Source organism: Hemicordylus capensis, chromosome 1 (genome assembly GCF_027244095.1).
Source record: "Hemicordylus capensis ecotype Gifberg chromosome 1, rHemCap1.1.pri, whole genome shotgun sequence".
NCBI classification, from domain to species: Eukaryota; Metazoa; Chordata; class Lepidosauria; order Squamata; family Cordylidae; genus Hemicordylus; species Hemicordylus capensis.
This window is the reverse complement of record NC_069657.1, coordinates 328,952,786-328,971,881: the sequence shown is the minus strand read 5'-3', so window position 1 is coordinate 328,971,881 and position 19,096 is coordinate 328,952,786. Positions and strand designations below refer to the sequence as shown.

The 19,096-nt window shown below is 44.3% G+C and overlaps 1 protein-coding gene across 2 annotated transcripts in view; it reads left to right on the top strand.

Moving 5' to 3' along the window:
• Positions 1–316: 316 nt before the first annotated feature.
• The window catches only part of PREP (prolyl endopeptidase), a 116,447-nt gene continuing 97,667 nt past the window's right edge, over positions 317–19,096 (top strand). The window contains exons 1-2 of one of the 2 annotated variants that reach the window (XM_053262331.1): positions 317–522; positions 1,155–1,221. In XM_053262331.1, coding sequence (XP_053118306.1) covers positions 1,192–1,221 — 30 coding nt within the window. In that variant the 5' untranslated portion in view covers positions 317–522; positions 1,155–1,191. Of the gene's footprint in view, positions 523–1,154; positions 1,222–13,435; positions 13,643–19,096 lie in introns of those variants that run through there. The other variant, XM_053261493.1, reaches the window with a different exon arrangement.

The window sequence follows — 19,096 nt, the reverse complement described above, 5'->3', positions numbered from 1 at the left end:
AGGAAGAAGTTATAAAACTAAAATTTTATTCAGAAGCCACTCCACTTTCTTCTTCTCCTTTTATTCCCTTTTCTTTCTGATTCCACCTCCCACACTCTCTGCAGGATTCCCAGTGGGACAAATGTCCAAACAAACTGCAAAAGATTACTGAATAGAATACAAAACCGCTCCCCACCACCACATCCAGCTAGTGTGGGGGGTGGGGGATTTGTGTGCCTGGTCCTTGAGACAGGCAAGGGGGCTGCCATTTTGGCTTCCTCATCACATGACGTATGCCAACCAATGGGAGCAGGGGAGTACCCACATAAGCGGCTGGCTCCCTTCTGTTCACTCTCATTTGCTCTGGGGGCAAAGCACCCATCCCTTGCACCCCAGTTCAGTAAAGGTTGTTCAGTCACCTTTTGGGGCCAAGTAGGAATTTTTTGAGTCACACCTTATTGGCTCTGATGTGGTCTTTTTTGCCTACTTCTCACTGACTCTAATTGTTAGGTTGTCATTGTTGCATGTTTGGTCACTTGGCAGGTGAGTGCAGGTTGGGGTAGGTTGTCTAAGTTCAGTGTCTGACTGGAGGACCATTTAAGGCGAGTAGGCAAGCCGAGGAACAGCCCTTGCAGGTTTTGTGTCCCTTGGGCTGGGATCCATCCCTACTCAGAGGCTGTCTGGTTCCCGCCACTCTGAGTTTTCAGCCTGGGTGGGGTGGGGGCTGGTCTGCCTCCCCTCAGCGGAGCTAAAGCCTCGCAATAGTGGTGACATCTGGACTTGGCGCCGGGTTCAGTCAACATCCAGTCCTTCACCCTGTAGTGGGCAGTCCTCCTTTTGCGGCTGACCCACAGAGGGGGTACCCACACTCTAATTGTAAATACGTCAATGCAGGTTATAGGGGTGTCCATGAAACTGGTTCTGTGCACACCTGAGAGGCGGGGTGTCGCTTTAAGGCATGGGAAGGGTGCCCTTACCTCTCCAGCCGCGCTTCCACCTCTGGTGCTGCTTCAAAAACTGCTGTATACCCTCTTGCCGCTCCGGTCAGCATAGAACCGGAAGTGGTGGGCACGTATGTGCCATACTCGAACAAAGCCCCCAATCTGAAATGTTTGCTGTTCCGCACCCTGTTTCTGATGCACATACAATTTATATTTTTGTTGCTTCCCCCTTAGCCAGTCATGAATCTCTGCATCCTCAGGGTGAGATGGCATGGAAAGCCCTATCAGTTGTTGCCATTGGGTAAGTTTGGTGGTAGCTTTGCATGCTCTTCGCAGTTCAAAAGGTGGTTTTTCTTTAGTAGAATAAGGAGTAGTTCGATATGCAAATAGAGTTTCAGGGATTATCTCCTTCCAGGGTTGTTGTTGTATAGCAGCCATCTGTGAACATTTCTTTCACTAGTAATCATTCTTTCCACTAAGCCATTCCCTCGAGGATGGTACAAGGAAAAAGTCTTGTGTTTTATCCCATGGTTATGCAAATATTGCTCTATTTCAAATGAGGTACACTGTGTCCCATTGTCAGTCACCAGTTCTTTAGGGAGATCTTCTCCAACAAAAAATGCAGCCATAAACTCGTTCACCTTGTTTGTAGTAATGTTGTCAGCAAATAAAACTTCTGGCCACCTGGAATAGTAATCCTCCATCACAATAACAAATCTTTGTATTGTGGGTTGGTTATCAAAGGGCCCCATTATATCCAGAGCAATTTTTCCCCAGGGACCATTGGAATACTCTACTGGAGTCAAGGTGATAGTAAAGGTTTTCTGTGACTTGTCAGATACAGCACAAGCCATACAGTGTCTGATTACATTTTCAATGTGCTTGTCCATATCTGGCCACCAAAAACTTTCTCTGGTTTGCCTTTTAGTCAAGCTCATGCCCAAGTGACCTTCATGGGCAATTTTGATCACTTTTGTTAATAAAGAGGTTGGCACCACCAAATGATCAGTCTGCAGCACCAGCTCATTGAGAAGAGACAGCTCACTTGCTAAATGTGTGTATGGTTGAAGATGTTCAGGTACCCTGTTTTTGCATGGCCATCCATTAGTTATGTAAAAGTTCAGTAAGCACTTGATCAGCACTGAGGGCTGCTTTCCATTCAGAAGACGTGATTACTCCATGAGTGGATGAAGCTATCTGCGCAGTTACTACCCCTTCATCCTCTTTTTCTGGGATCTCCTCTTGGCATGGAAGTGGAAGATGAGATTAAAAATCTGCAGTTGTATTCTGAATACCTGGCAGATATTCCATCTGGAAATCAAAGTCCATAACTCTGGTGATACATTTGGCTATTCTTAGGGTCACTCGACTTGATCCCTGAGTAGTAAATAAAGCTTATAGGGGTTTATGGTCTGACCATAAAGTAAATGTTTTGTCCCACAAGCATGTCCTGAAGTGCCTCACCACCCAGAAACATGCTAGAGCTTCTTTTTCAATGACAGAATACATCTTCTCTGATGCAGTAAGCACTCTGGAAGCAAAGGCAATTCTAACTTCCCTGTCTGTTTTTTGCTGGGTCAAGACATCACCCAAACCATATTCAGAAGCATCAATGGTTACAATAGTGTGCCTGTTGGTGTCAAAAGATGTGAGATCAGGGCGTTATGCAATGCCCAATTTGATAGTCTGAAAACTAGCCTTGCAGGATGCATCCCAGAAACTGAAATTTCTCTGCAGAGATAGTAGGTCCATGTTATCAGAGTTTTCTAAGACTTCTGTCAGTTTAATGGTTTTGCCATACACTAAAATGCTCCTCAATGGTTTTGCCATACACAAAAATACCATCCTGAAAGTAAGTGATGCCATCTATAGTCCCCAAAATTGTATGCATTATTCTTTGAAATACCGAAGCTGCAGAGGCTAATCCATGTTGGGAATTCTCTCTGGTGAGAGAATCCCTTTCTCATTATAGCAGAGTGCACAGAGGTACAACACAGCAGAATTTGGTTAGGCATGCATGTATGCTGAGAGTAAAGTAACTTGGAGCCAGTTCATAGTTTCAAATATATATATATATATATATATATATATATATATATATATATATATATAGCATTTATTAAAGAACTCCATTCTAGATAGGAAAGTGAGAAGTTAGGATCTCCAATCTATCTAGCCAGCTGGATGTAGATGGATTCTGCATCTCTGCGCACATGGTGCAGGGAGAGAGGAGAGCTTGCATGTTGCAAGGCAGAAGGAACAGGAAGAGAAGGGAGAGAAAGGAAGTGGCTGGAAGGAAGGAAGTGTCCCTGAGAGTAGCAATCTACATTCCAAAGGGATAGTGTCAGAGCTAGAGAAGGGATGACCAATGTCTTGACCCTCTAGCCTTCTGACTCACTAGTCTGTCCTCCACTGTTATTGAGACAAGAGACAGCGCATAGTCCTTCACTTCCAACAATCCAAAGGGCAGTCTTTTGTATTGGAAAAAGGTCCTTTGGAGTAATGAAGGCCATGTATGTGTGAGAACTTTTGAGCAGAGGAATTTGTTGATAGGCAGAAAACAAGTCCAAAGTTGTGAACACTGAGGGCTCTTTCAGAGTAAACAGCATTTCATAATGTATTTTAACTTATGTACACTGCCTAGGGGTGCACATCAGGCAGTACATACATACATACATACCATACATACATAGGAGAAACCCATTCTGATGAATCAACAGGCTCTATGATGTCAGCATGCCATAGTCTAAGAAGCTCCTCTTTAAGTGGTTGGTGCAATGCTATGGGTACGTGCCTCACTTTGTCTTGTACAAGTATTGCTCACCTGAATTTTTGGTTTTAGATGTATGGCATTGCTAGGATTATCAGCAAAAATGTCTGAGAAATCAGCAATCATGTCAGCATATGGATTCTCCATCATCAAGGAGCCCCTGGTGGCGCAGTGGTAAAACTGCCGCCCTGTAACCAGAAGGTTATAAGTTCAATCCTGACCAGGGGCTCAAGGTTGACTCAGCCTTCCATCCTTCCGAGGTCGGTAAAATGAGTACCCAGAATGTTGGGGGCAATATGCTAAATCATTGTAAACCGCTTAGAGAGCTCCGGCTATAGAGCGGTATATAAATGTAAGTGCTATTGCTATTGCTATTGCTATCTATAATAGCATTCCATGCTATTTGGGTCTAACACGATCCGAAGATCTTTCTGATGTTTGCAGCCCAATACTGAGACTCCTTTTTGTGACACGCACATTTCCCCATTTACAGTACGTATTTTGTATTCCATGGCAGCAGAGAAGTATCCATTTATGGCAATAGGGGATCCTCATATCCCCATAGGTGGATGTCTGAAGGCTGCAGGTGCAGATCTGATGTAGTGAGGAATTTCTTGTAAATCAGGTGGGAAATGATAGTATGGAGAACCAGAATCAGCCATGCACACTTCATGGCCATTGAGTTTTACTTGACAATGTGGAGAAGCAGGCTCTGGGTTGGTAACCCTTAAAAAGCTGTCAGGAAGTGGTTCACCTGCTTCATCCTTATTGTACTGTGAATCAGTAATGGAGTGGACAGCAGAACTTGCAAACCTTAGCAAATTATCCCCTTTGTTTGCACCTGTTGCAAATGATCTTCCATGCAGGACAGTGAGCAAAATTGTATGTTGTGATATACTGATCGATAGATTAACCAGGCAGTTGGAATCTAGAATAGAACTTGCAATGCTCAGCAATCACATTCAAAGCAGGATTGAAATGATCATCTAAGACTTGAAAAGCACCTTCATAAGAACTGGCATCCAGTGTTCCCTCTAAGGCGTGCACACATGTGTGTGCTCACAAGTTTTTTCATGTCCGCTCAGTTAATTTTAGATCCCACTCAGGTTTAATCAGGAAGGCCCCACTCTGAATGCATGTGCTCACACACTGCCTAGATACTGCCACTCAGAACAAAACTCATTCCACACTCAGATGAAAAAATTAGAGAGAACACTGCTGGCATCCCCTTCCAAGTTGACAGGAAAGGACAAATGATTATATATCCTTTGTCCTTCAGGCAGGGGTGCACCTAGGTAATTTTTGTGCCTGGACCAGCATGGTGTGAGGGGCCCCCCCACTTTGGGGGGAATCCTGCTGCGCTGTTGAGAAAGATCGTTGCAAGCCCATGACATTACAGGCTTGTGACAATCTCTCTCAACTGTGCAGGTGCACCTCACAGTTAGCAAGAGACGCTGGGCCGAATGGGGGAGGGGAAGAGGACTGCTTGGCTCACACACACACACACACACACACACACACACACACGGCAGCCACCAATCAGCTGCATGGTGACTGAAATTTTTTAAATGGAGGTTTGGCAGGGTGGACACGGGGTGGCGGGGTGGGATGACTGCAGGAGGCCCCTCGGCCATTTGGAGGGCCCTCAGACCTTGGAGGCCATGGACAGGGGTCTATATTGCTTCACCTTGGGACACTTTGCTAATTTCAAATTAAAACTGGTTAGTGGCCCAAATTAAAACCACACACTTTCGCAAAGGATAGTCAGTCTTTTAATATTTTACATGTATATACAATCTCTCCGGGTAATTTGTTTTAAATGCTACGTCAAAAATTAGCAGTAACCAGACACTTTATCTTAGAAGGTGAAAACTTGTTCACTCTTGTTTGTCAAACTTACGTCTGTCGCAAGATCATCCAGCAGTTGTATACTTGTCCAATCTCATACATTCAGTCTATCAGGGGAAAAAGGTCCATTTCTTTACCCAGTCAGTTTATTCCTCACAAGATTTAGATAGCATGTTATCTTTAACTACACTGTTTAGTCAGTTGGCAACAACCAACACTGCACTTTAGCAAATATTGTACAATTCACACAATAAAGGCATCAGTAAGGTCAAACACTGTCATGAACATGTTTTGGTCTTGAGCTTGCTAAACTGCAGTCCTACATGCACTTATACAGACTTTACATCCTGTTGACTTCTGTGAGAACTAATCATATTCAGGATTGCAGAATTTATACAGGTAAAAAAACAAAACCAAGCAGTTCTGGTAAGAAATAAGCTGCCTATTTTCCTTGTGACTGTCATCTTGGATCAGAGTGCCTGATATCATCAAAAAACTATCCTGTTCAGGTGTCCCTATGTGGCACAACATCTTTACCAAATTTGGTACAAAGGTACAGGCATTCTGTTGTTGTTATCAGGCGCACATGAACAGCAAGGAAATTTCATAAGGATACTTTCCATGCAGAAAGTAGGCTAAAAATCTGAGCCAGGAGTGAGAGAAGAGAACAATTAAATATTTGCATTTTTAAAATAAAATAAAAACAGACTGAGGGGGGCACTGAGTAGAGTGCTTGGGGAAGAGGAGTGCTTAACTTGGGCAGGTGAGTACTTACAATGATAAGTACTCACTCAGTGCCTCAAATCCTTAAATAGGCCAAGTTTTCCTCCTGTCCCTGTCCCTGGCTCAGCACCCCTCCCATAGCAATACTTGGAATAGTGCTGACACAAGGGTGGAGTCTGGCCAACATGAGGTATGTACCTCCGAAATGAACATCTGAACACCCTATGGCCTTAACCTGGAGGGTAAGACTTGTCTATACTTTTAATTCTTTCTAAAACTATCATACAGAAAGTTTTTCCTGAGAATTCTCTTTTCTCAGCATACTTAGAACTATCAACTTTGCTCCCAGTGCTTCCTTTGAAATCCAGCTGTATGACTGATCAAGGCAGCAGCTGAAGCATTTAACCAAATATAAGCCACATTTTGTTTTGTGTGTCCCTTATTTGCATATACATTTTTATGATTAATTTAGATCCAAAGCCTACTAGCTTGCAGCACTGTGTAGTTGTTCTTTAGATTGTGTGTGTGTTCCCCAAGTATATATCATATCAGATTTTTTAATACCAGATTATATACATATAACATATTATGTTAGTGAACACCTACATGGAAATCTGATGACAAGAAGAAACTCTTTCCAATCTCATCATTATAAATGACAGACTTTGTTATGAAAGAGTAAATACTCTGGGGAGAGTTATTTGATTCAGTTAGATATACATACAAACATACAACATTCAACAGGCCTTTTTAAAAAGGCAAGCCTATTCAAAGGAATTAAACAGAAACCACTTTAACAAGATATTAATTATTAGGAATATTTGTAGGCACAGAACCATTAAGTATGTAGTGTGTGTTCTTTTACAGAGGCTCCAAAAGTTTTTAATGCTAATTTAAAAATAATTACAGTCTATTAGCTATCTTCAGAGTCATGCACTTTCCCCAGACTGCTATCCTGGATGTAGATTACCAAATGAAAGATCATACAAGAAAATGCAAGCACAATGAAGATATTTCACTGTCATTATGGAAATGAATTAAACACTGTGATTTTGCTGCCACCTCTTGACACATTTCAGAAACACAAGTTCAATTATTCAAAATAGTAAAGCAGGTTTAAATTGAAGACTGCAAGAATGAGATGTTTTGAATATTTGATATAATGATCACATGACATGTGAAAAGATGGCAGATTTTTGTAGAGTTCATTTTTGTCTCATGATCCTAATCCGGAAATGTGAACTGGGAAATCCATTTAGCATAGAATCTAATGAAGCATAAAGACTCAGCAGTGAAGAGTCCAAATCAGTGGTGTGGATTTTCCAGAATTATCCCTGCTTACTGGCAAAGAAGCACATCTTAAAGTGGTGGGTATATTACGTTTAGCAGGGGAGAGTAACTGTCCCTATTTAACCCAGCATAGTGTCCCCTCCAGTGGCTGATGGACGAGCCTAATTTGTCAAGGTTTATTGATTTTCTTCCAGACTCATTGACTTACATACCCAGCCAGTTCACACAATTGTAAACTGGGTAGGACAAGTGGTACACTTCCAACTTTTGGTCAAGTGTTGGTGAAAACCTAGGTAGGAGGAGTGGGGGAAGCAGTGATTGGCTGTGCTCCAGGAGCTGAGTAAGACAACTTTATGTCCACCCTCAATAAAGCGCTGGGTACAAGTGCCACCGCTGGGTAGGATGGTGCCAGTTCCTGGTTCACAGAAGATCACTTGCCCCTCTTCCTACCTAGGTTTTTGCTAACACATGACCAAAAATCAGGAGTGTGCAAAACTCCTGAAGCTGGGTAGGATGCTTGTCCTGCCTGACAAGCATCCTGACAAGTAGGATGCTTGTCCAGAATTTACAATTCTGTGAACTGGCTGACAGTTTCCTCTTAATGATAGGTGATGGGATGCAGACACAGTCCCTAAAAGAGACCCAAGTATTTAGTTAGTGGCTGTTAGAGGTTGTTGATTTTTACCCACAATAGGTAAAACAGCAGAGCACTAAGGAATGAGCACACACTCCAGTTACAGAGTAGGTAGCAGAGGATGGTTTGGATATTACAGCTATTTAGAGAAGACACATGGAGATCCTTGTATGACTAAACACTAAATATTTATTGGTTAAATACACTTAGATAGGAAAGACCTATATCCAATCTAAAGGACTACATAATGGATAGGTAAGGAGAGAGAGAGATGTTTCCATCTGCTCTCTAGGAGGAAAGGAAGGATTGTGACTCAGCACAGGTAGCGCTGCAGAGTCAGTTCAGGGGTTATAGAGTAGGGACAGATAGGGAGACCCTGACTCACTGTTTCTACTCCCAGTGCCCCTAGTGGTCATTAAGACAGTTGGTGCAAAAGGTCGATGCACTGGAAGTTCATCTTCAACAGTGGCAAGCCCACTTGGGAAGAGACTCAGCCTTAAAGCCAGGGGGTCCTCCTTAGGTTTTTCACTCAGGGAGTCAGGGACTTCTTAGGCAATCAAAGCACAAGATAAATCTCATGGAAACCCACTATTGAGAGAGTTCCCGGGAATGTGGCTGCTTGGAACCGGGGGAATACAGAAGTGTCCCCATCAAATTTCTCATGATTCTGGATTCTGGGATCCATGGTTCCAATGGAAGGCTCAGCAGCCTAGTGATTTCAACTCAGGGGAAAGGGTTTTGAGAGCCAGAGCAAGCTGAGAGAGGCTTCAAACAGCACAGTACTCCCAACAATAAAGAGGGGACTACTCTCTCTATGAACTGAGGAATATAGTCCCTTTTGTAGGGTTTTGTCTAGTTTAAAGTCCCAAACAGGGGCAGAGCCACCATTGTGCAGGGGGGTTCAAAGAACCCAGGTAGCCATGCTCAGGGGCCGTGCCTGGTGCCCCAGCTATACCTTCTATGTCTGATGTCAGATGCAGGTGGCCATGGCCATGTTAGCAAACGGGGCTGTGTGCCCCATTTGTGAGTAAACTTCAGCCAGCTCTGCATCTGCAGCATAGCTTGGAGCGCCTCTCCTCCCTGCTTGCAAAAGCAGAGAGACATGTTCCAGCCAGGCTGGGAACCCAGCGCTGGCTGGAGCTTTTCATAAACAGAGCCATGCACTGCATCTGGCATCAGATGTAGCTGGTGTGGCTGGGCAGGGGCCACTGGCATTGGGCTGAAAAGGGGTCGCTGGTGTCCTCGCTCCGCTACTGCTCCCAAAGATGAAAAAACTTGAAGGTTCAATCTGCAGCTCATGTGACTCAGGTGAGAGAGTGCCTGTTCAGATCATATTAGAAACATAGGAGGCTGGCTTATACCAAGTCAGACCCTTGGTCCATCTAGCTCAGTATTGTCTGCATTGACTGGCTCTCCAAAGTTTCAGGTGAGAGTCTTTCTTGGCCTTTCCTGGAGATGCCAGGGATTGAACCTGGGATCTTCTGCATGCAACACAGATGCGGTAGGCAGAGGTACACCTAGGTAATTTTGGAGCCTGGACCTAAAGGCCTTTGGAGCCCCCCACTCCACCTGCTGCAAGTTAAGCATCATCCCCCTACACACACACACACACACACACACACACACACACACACACACACACACACACAGGACACACACAGTATTTTTAACATGTGGGTTCTTGAGGGTACAAACAGCCACTGAACTCACAAGAATGTAAGGATATAGAACAGGTATATTTATGCAAATATGCATTAGCAGAAACATTTCAACACACAACATAACATATTCCCATCCCACATATTTCTTTCTCCCCTCCCCTTTTGTGTTTCCAAAGCACCCAGTGTAGGTCACAGTTGTACTCAGCTGCCTGGCACAGTACAGACTGGTGGTGCGGCAACACCACCCAGAACAGACTCAAGAGGATTTGGGGGCCTCCAAGGGTGTGGCAGCCCTGGACTTTGGACCCAGATTCCAGGGGTAAGAGCACCTCTGGCAGTGAGGGGGGGGGGCCCTCCCATTCCCAAGTGGCATTTCCACTGGTCAAGCTCTTGCTCCTTTAGGCTAACATGGCTATCTGAGCACTGTGCCACCAGGAGCCCCTGGTGGCACAGTGGTAAAACTGCCGCCCTGTAACCAGAAGGTTACAAGTTCGATCCTGACCAGGGGCTCAAGGTTGACTCAGCCTTCCATCCTTCCGAGGTCGGTAAAATGAGTACCCAGAATGTTGGGGGCAATATGCTAAATCATTGTAAACCGCTTAGAGAGCTTCGGCTATAGAGCGGTATATAAATGTAAGTGCTATTGCTATTGCTATTTGAAACCAGGTTTCTCAGGCAAGTTTTACTGCTAGATGTACTCCAGTGGCAAGTTCCCAATGTGGACAAAGGAAAAAGGAGCGGAGGGGGAGTGAACAGGCTGTCTGCTAACAGAGGGTTGCTAGGTACTAACAAGATCTAAGGCCCGCAGGTTCCAGCTGAGGCTCAAACCTACACACACACACACACACACACACACACACATATGCCCACAGTATGGCTGGGTGGCTTGTTTGTTTCTTTAGCCTCCATAAATTCATTGGGGGTTTCCCCCCACTTTTGCTATGGCAAGGTTATTGCACAATTTTTGTTTGTTTGTTTTGACCTCCCTCTCTGACCACCACACCTCCTCATTTAGCCCAGTAGTGTGCACTGCAGCTGGGCACAAATTGTGCCAAAGAGAGCCCGCAGACCCCAAACCTCTGCTTTGTCCTTCCAGGCTGCCAAGAGAGCCCGCAGGTCTCTGGGGTGGGGTTGCTGCCCTATGAGAGAGCCTGCACAGGGCTGCAAGTCTGTGGGGGCCAGCACACCATGAGAACCCTGCTACCCTGCCTCCTTCCGGGTTAAGGGGGCCCTCAGGTCACTGGGCTGCTGTCCCAAGAGAGAGTCTCCATAGAACTGCTGGGACCTTGCACCCCAAGTAAGCCCACAGCCCCAGCAACCCTGCCTCCTCTTTCCAAGTTCACCTGTGTCAAAATGGAAAGGGGGAGGGATGGACTGAGCACTGGAACAGAAGAGGACATAGGGATAAGGCGCTCCCTCCGCCCAGCCCTCTTTTCATTACAACACCCACTTGGAAGAAGAGGGACAGGTCACATGTAGAGGAGGTGGTGATAGGGAGCACCCACTAGACTGGAATTAAAAATTAAAAATTCCAGCCCCAGGCACTCCCCAGCCACCTCCTCCTCCATACTCAAAACAAGGTAAGTGGGGGGCAGTGTTGGAAATCTGAGGTACCCAGAAAAACATTCAGGGCATGTGCACCTAGGTAATTTTGGAGCCTGGACTGAAAGGCCCACAAGTTAAGAGCATTATCCCCCCCACACACACACCCCGTGACATAGACAGTATTTTTAACACATGGGTTCTTTAGGGCACAAACAGCCACTGAACTCACAAGAACATAAGAATATAAAACAGGTATATTTATGCAAATATGCATTAGCAGAAACATTTCAACACACAATTTAACACATCCCCATCCCACATATTTCTTTCCCCACTCCCCCTTTTGTCTCTAAAGAAGAAGTCACACTCGGCCACCAGGTGCAGGCAAACAAGTGCTGCCCGGCGCAATGTGGGCTGGTGGCACCATGACCACATCACCACCCAGGACAGATTAAAGAGGATTTGGGAGCCGTCAGGGAGGCCCTGGACTTCAGCCCCGAAGTCCAGGGGTAAGAGCACCTCTGGGGTTGTTACCCTGGTAGGATGTGAAGTATCTTTTCCCTCCTTTGTCAGATTTGAACAATTAACACTACTGTGTGGGGAAAAAACTACCATGCTTCTTGTAAAGCTTATCAGAAGCCATGCATGCATATGTATCACAGCTAGCAAGGGGTGTCTCTTTCTCCCCACTCCTGAAAGCGACACAAGGAGAGAAGACGAGGCTGCTGGCAACCTTCTCTCCTCCCCGCCCTGCACCACTTTCAAAGCTTGCAAGGGTCAATTTTGAAAGGGTCATGGCGGGCCAAAGCAGCATTTCAGACCTTTCCTGAGGTGCTGCAATACCTTGGGCCGCTCTAGGCACATAAACTAGCAATATTATTGTGATACGTGTTAGTCTGTTGCAGCAGAAACAACAAATCTTATGGCACCTTAAAAACTGACCGTTTTATTTCAGCATTAACTTTGGTGAACTATAATCCATTTCACCAGACGCAAAAATTACTGTGACATAAGTTGTTGTACTATGCTAGAACCTGCTTTGTCAGCAATGGGAAGTAGAGCTCCCATCTCTACTAGGATGGGAAATATAGGTGCAAAGAAAATTGGTACACTCAGAATAGCAAAGAAGAAAGCCATTTATTAGCTGTTTCTTTCCAGAAGGAACTGTATTCAAAAGGTGAAGCTTCTGCTATCACTTCATAAAATTGATACATTTTTCATTCCTGTGAAACTAGTTCGAAATTACGCATGACAGAGGATCCAACAGGGCTGTTCTTATGTTCTTATGAAGAGCATATGTTTAAAACGCATGAAGTCCTAAATTAAATTCTTGGAATCTCTGCATTGCTGTTTTAAAGGAAAAAAGTGGCGTTATCTCTCAATAAATCATTAATTAAAAGCCAACATATCTGAGGCTGCAGAGCTCCAAGACTATAAAACTCTGGAGTTATCCGAGTAACAGTAGTTCCCTCCCTGGCATCTTCTAAATGGAGCTGAGAGAGATTCCTGCCTGCAACCTTGGAGAAGCCGCTGCCAGTCTGTGAAGACAATACTGAGCTAGATAGACCAATGGTCTGACTCGGTATATGGCAGCTTCCTATGACCCTATGAGTTGAGGGAGCACATTTTCGCCTGACGGAAGGCTTCCTAGCGCGCACGGATCCCCATCGCAGATTACAATAACGTGGGTTTTCCGAGCAGGTTCCAACTCTGGCAGGTTTAGTACAAGTATGCAGTCTTGCGCGCACTGAGGAGATGTTATGCTCCACGGAATGTAGGGCGACACCCACTTCCTAGAAGCCATGTGCATCTGCACAGTAGCAGGCTGCTCAGTCGGCAGGCGGAATCACTGAGTGAGACTCCCACTCTGCTTGATCTTCTGGCTACGGCCAGAGGATGCCCATCAGTGGGGAGGATGTAACGAGGAGATGGGGAAACTCAAACAGCCAACTCGGTGTTGGTGCCTTACTGCAGGGGGAGCCGTGCTGCCTCCTCAGCCTCCTGTCTTGCCTCTCTTGCCTTTTGCCGGAGGTGGCAGCTCCTCGTCTGGGAGTGGGAGGGCCTTTCGCGGCTGAGCTCCTCCACGCCTGTCTCCGGCTGAAGCCGTGTTCAGTTCCTCCTCCTCCTCTTCCTGCATCCCGCCCCTTTGCCGTGCGCACCGCCGAGGCGAGGCGTCTGCTTTTCCTCTCAACCCACCCGCATCAGCATGCAGGTTTTCCAGTACCCCGAGGTGTATCGCGACGAGAAGTCAGTAAGTACCGACCCCGATCGTGGACTCTTGTCCCTGGGAACACGTTGAAGCCCCCTTTCCTTTTGCCTGCTCCCTTTTGTCTGCGGCGGGGAAAACTGCCGGGCAAGCCCAGTCCCGAATTTTTTAGTCCTGTACTGCCTTTCTGTGGGACAGCAACCCCCGCACCTCGCTTCTTCCTCCCTCCAATTCCTGGTCTCTGTTCCTTAGAAATTTATTTGCTATCCAGCTTGAAATCCCCTTCTTGTTTCTACACCTTGTAAGTCTCCAGATCAAAACGTATTTACAACACTGTGCTAAGTGGCCAGGGCATGGCACTTGAAAACATCCACATGCACACAAAGTTTTGAGTGTTTCTAGCTTTGCTTGAAAAGTCCCACAAATCTGAGTGCCTATATTTTATGTGTTGTGACTTTGCTGTGACTTTGAAAATGGCTTTAGATTAGAAGTGTGAGCCACTGTTCAGAAGTTATACCCTCCTGCCTCTGAGTGTGTGCCTGGAGGAGCTGTCTACACATATATATTTCACACATTTATGAACTGTTTCTAAAAGTTGACACTAAAATAATCTTGCACAGGCCTAAGGCCAAAACACCTGTTGTTTGAGTTAAGGTGGAATTGTTTTCCCAAGTCAGATTGGCTAAGAACCATGGGGTTTCTTTGCAGGATGTGTCATCTTTGGGCTGCTTCAAGCTGCTTGCTTTTAAGCACCTTTCTACAGAACATCTGGTATCTGCTTGGGGCACACACTGTGTTGTGTAGCAGGGAGTGGTGTATGAATCAGTAGTCTTGCTTTGTAGGAGAAACTGGCTCTACACCAGGCCTCAACAAGCTTTATGTAAATATAGCAGCCGGCCCAAAAATTTAGGAGCCAGACTCATTTTTCCATTTTCAGGATTTTAGGTTTATTAGCTTAAACAGATAACTTTTTCTTCCTCCCTCTTGTTTTTTTTTTTTTTTTTAGGAGGAGGGTGTATTATTTTCATTTCATTTATTCATAATTTCATGTATGTCCACTAATTTATTATGTTTATTATGACCATTATGTTTCCATTAACTTAGGAACATAGGCAGCTGCCTTATACTGAGTCAAACCACTGGTCCATCTAGGTCAGTATTGCCAAGCAGATTGGCAGCGACTTCTGTCTGTTACAGACAGGAGTCTCTCCCAGCCCTGTCTTAGAGATGCCAGGGAGAGCACCTGGAAGCTTCTGCATGCAACCCTGCAGATGCTCTTCCTAGAGTAGCCCCATCCCCTAAGGGAATATCTTACAGTGTTCACATGTAGTCTCCCATTCAAATGCAAACTAGGGTGGACCCTTCTTAGCACATGGGGCAATTCATGCTTGCTACCACAAGACCAGTGTGCTGGTGTGGTGTCTGGTCAGCCCACAATGCCTTCCGCTCCATGGTGGGGGGGCTGATTTCCTGTCTTTCTTGCCCTACTTTCCTTGCTGCTCCTGCTTAGGTCCATTGTCCATCACCTGCCTGAGCTAGGCGATGGATAGACATAAGCAGAGGTGGCAAGCAAGGTGTGAGCCAGTTCCTCCCTCCTGCTTGTGTCTGACCATCACCTGGTTCAAGTAAATGATGGACGGACACGAGCAAGAGGAAGGAACCTGCCCCCACCTTGCCTGCTGCCTTCTGTTCGCATCCATTTATCACCTGTCCCAAGTGTCTTACTTACATTTCCAGGTGCCCTGGCAAGCTGGTGCCTGGGATTTGTCAATTACCTGCTCTAGATCACTTCTAGATCTTTTCCGATTCTTCTGATTTGGGGTACAGCTGCCAAATTAAATGTTTGCATTCCCAATTTTGTGCTTGAACTCTTAACTGGACATTTCAGAAATACTGTCTAAATGTAGGAAAGGAGCTGTTAAGATTTTGCACATTAGTTCCTGTACACTTGCATGCACTGCACAACTGTGCAAGATCAAAAGCTTGTGAGTCTCTTGGAAGCTGCATGAGTACAACCAAGGCAAAAACATTCATCTGTATGGGAACCTCTTGAGATGTTTTCCAGTCCTCTTTTCTGCGTTGCAAAGCAATGATTCTGATTTTTCATTTCTTACAGAGTTGTGACACTTTTGCAGATGTCTCCAGTGTTTTAAATTTCACAATCATATACCCTTCTGAGAATACTTATCTCTCACAGAAATCTGAAAAATGGGAAGTCAGGATTTGCAAAACTTCAGTGGTCAAATTTAATTGATGTTTTCCCAAGAACCATGGTCTTGGAAGGTGAAAGAGTGTCACAGCTCTGACTTAATTTAGCCTGTGCCAATAATTCTGCAAAAGTTACTAGTCAACAATAATGCCATCTGCTCCACATAATTGTAATTATGTTTAATTTGAAGCATGTTCACAGCCTAAATAAGTCAGCTCTTCCAGTTGAAAGCTTCCCTGCTTGGTCCCTAGGGAAAAATTCTGACAGGCAAGTGTCTTTAAGTGTGTTGAAGGCTTAACAACCTGAATCATTTGTGACTTTGCCTGGACTCCTTTTTGGCACATCTGAAGTAGTAATTGTGAAGAGAGGATGTCTTCTCTGAAAACTTGTTGGTTTCCTCTTTTTATACTTTTAATAATTTAACTGGGAGTTCTTCAGAATTACAAGTATTGGGCCTAGATGTTTTAATAAAAATAATAGTTACTACTGGTAAATCTTCAGAGTTATGTTGCACTCCTGTACACACTTACTTAAGAATAAGTCCCATGGAAATAAGTGGGACTTCTACATAAATACGGATAAGTACAACCTGCTGTGTGCAGGGAATATTAGGCACTGAGAGAATGGCAGGCCATTTCTAAGTAAATTAAGTTGCCTTGATTTCAAAAGAACTCATTTTCAAACATTTTTCTGGAACATAGGAAGCTGCCATATACTGAGTCAGACCATAGGTCCCTCTATCTCAGTATTGTCTACATAGATTGGCAGCGGCTTCTCCAAGGTTGCAGGCAGGAATCTCTCTCAACCCTATCTTGGAGAAGCCAGGGAGGGAACTTGGAACCTTCTGCTCTTCCCAGAGCGGCTTCATCCCCTGAGGGGAATATCTTGCAGTGCTCACACATCAAGTCTCCCGTTCATATGCAACTGGGGCAGACCGTGCTTAGCTAGGGGGACAAGTCCTACATGCTACCACAAGACCAGCTCTCCACTCCAAAGTTTGAAAGGGGGGGGCAGGGGCTCCCGCAGGACCCCCTGTGAAGTCCATTGTTGTCACCCAGGTGCTCTCTCACTCTCTCTGACTTCTGGGTTGGCATGGTGGTAGGCTATCACTCGGAGGGCTGAACTTGAATCAAAATTACTGGCTGACATTCTGACTAAGGACGTGTGTCCTTGCTGTCCACTACTGGCCCCTGATTTGAAGTGTGACTGGCATAATAAGCAAACACGAAAACCAACGATTGTCTTTAAAATAAATAAATAAACAGAAAATTATAATATTGAACTGAATTTTGGACTGGTTGCCTGATTAGCAATTATTAGGACAGGGGGGAAACCCACTGATGATTAATGTGTTTAACAGTTTGGGTATGTATTTGTGATTTTTGATATTTATGATACTATAATAATTGCTGGTTGCTCACTGTCGCTTTTTAATATCATGCTATATAGCTGACATTCAGATACATAAATCTGGGCTCTTAAAATTGTTTAATTGTTTAAAAATTAAACCTTTAACATGTTTTTAGTGCATGTAAAAGTCAAACAGTGAATGAAACATTTCTTGGTAATTGCCCTGAATAGCACTGGAACTGCCAAAACAAAGTATTACAAATTTATGTTAGCCTGTTGGCTGTGTTGGAAAACCTCAGTGTAGGCCAGGGCTGCCCAACTTTGGCCCTGCCTGCAGATGTTGGCCTACAACTCCCATAATCTCTGACTATTGGCCACTGTGGCTGGGGATTATGGGAGCTGTAGTCTTAAAAACATCTGGAGGGCTGAAGTTGTGCCACCCTGGTTTAGGCTTTAAAAATTGTTTTGGCAAGGCTTACAACTTTTTGGGGAAATAAAACAAATCATGTTTTTTTTAAAAGTCAAATAAGAGGTGATTTATAAAGTGAGCTTGTTAGATGCCCCTTGCATTTGAAAATGGTGGCAGTGCTACTTAGTACCCATGTAAATGGCAGGATTGTATAACTATAATAAAACTGCAATATTATTTAGTACTTTCAGTATATTCACGTCAGAAGTTTAGTTCACTGCAACTTGGTCAAGCATTGTCTCTCTATCAGGGCAACATTTAGAAGGAAGTGTCTTATTTGGAACGGGGGGAAATGAAAGATGTTTTGCCAGCCATTAAATAAAATATTTTCATAAACTCTACATTTCAAGTCCATAATCTGAACATTTCAAAGCTGATACATTACCAAAAATAAAAATAAAATAAAAAAACCTTTCAATCACATATTTAATACAGAAGATCAGGGTAGGTGGTGTCTTCTCAATTAAGGCAAATTCTTACTCTATTCTGTGCTGCTGAGGCGTCTGTCCAAATGCTACCTTGCGCAGCAGTAGTTGTTTCCGGGAGAGCACGGTTTTAACTAATTCCTCCTTCCCACTCCAGTCCCTTGACAGCCTTGACCCCTTGAAAATCATCCCCTGAGGCTTGGGTGGGGGGACCTCAAGATCAGATTTTGAGAGAGTGCAGGGGCAATTTAGTGAAAATCATTGCTGAATTTAAGCATGTTAGACAATTTATGTATAATAATCCCTTTGTGACTATTTAATAATGTGAGTGAAAAGTGGGATTTGGATGCAACCCTGAGCATTTGCAGATATAATCTCATAATGAAATTGCTGTTTTTGTAAGCAAGCTTCACACTGCAGAAGATCTTCTACCACTGCAGCACCTGTTATGATACTGGAGTGACCTATTTCTGTTTTCCATGTCTCCATTTGCAGCCTAGTCCTATAAAGAGTTAAGTGCCCCTAAGCCTATTCATTTCAGAGGGCTTAGGTGTGCGTAACTCTACATTTGATCAGGCTGCTGTAGAAACAAACTGTTTCTTTTCTTGTAAATTGTTGTTACACAGATTTGTACCCAAATTGATTTCCCTTCTTCATTTAAGCTGTTGCTTGAATGATATATTTTTAATTGTTGTTGCTCTTTTCTTGAAGTTCTTCCATATCATACAGTGCTTGATATGTTTGGGCACTCCTCTGGTGCTTGAGGTTTAGTGCTATATCACTAAACAAGAGCTCAAGAAATTCACTTGCAGATGTACTCCAAAGACCTTGTTCTATCAAGTATGATCTATTCCTATACAGCAGATCTCCTAATTTCTAGGCATAGATTGCACTTGCTAGAACAAGACTTTTTGAGGAGGTGGGATCTTTTTATCCAGAAGCCACACTTTGTCTGCAGTGTAGCAGTTTCAGAAGCTGTCTCTGGTTCCATACCAAGTTGATGTTGTATGTCCAGCTCTTCTGACCTGAAAGGCAGAATGGGGGAA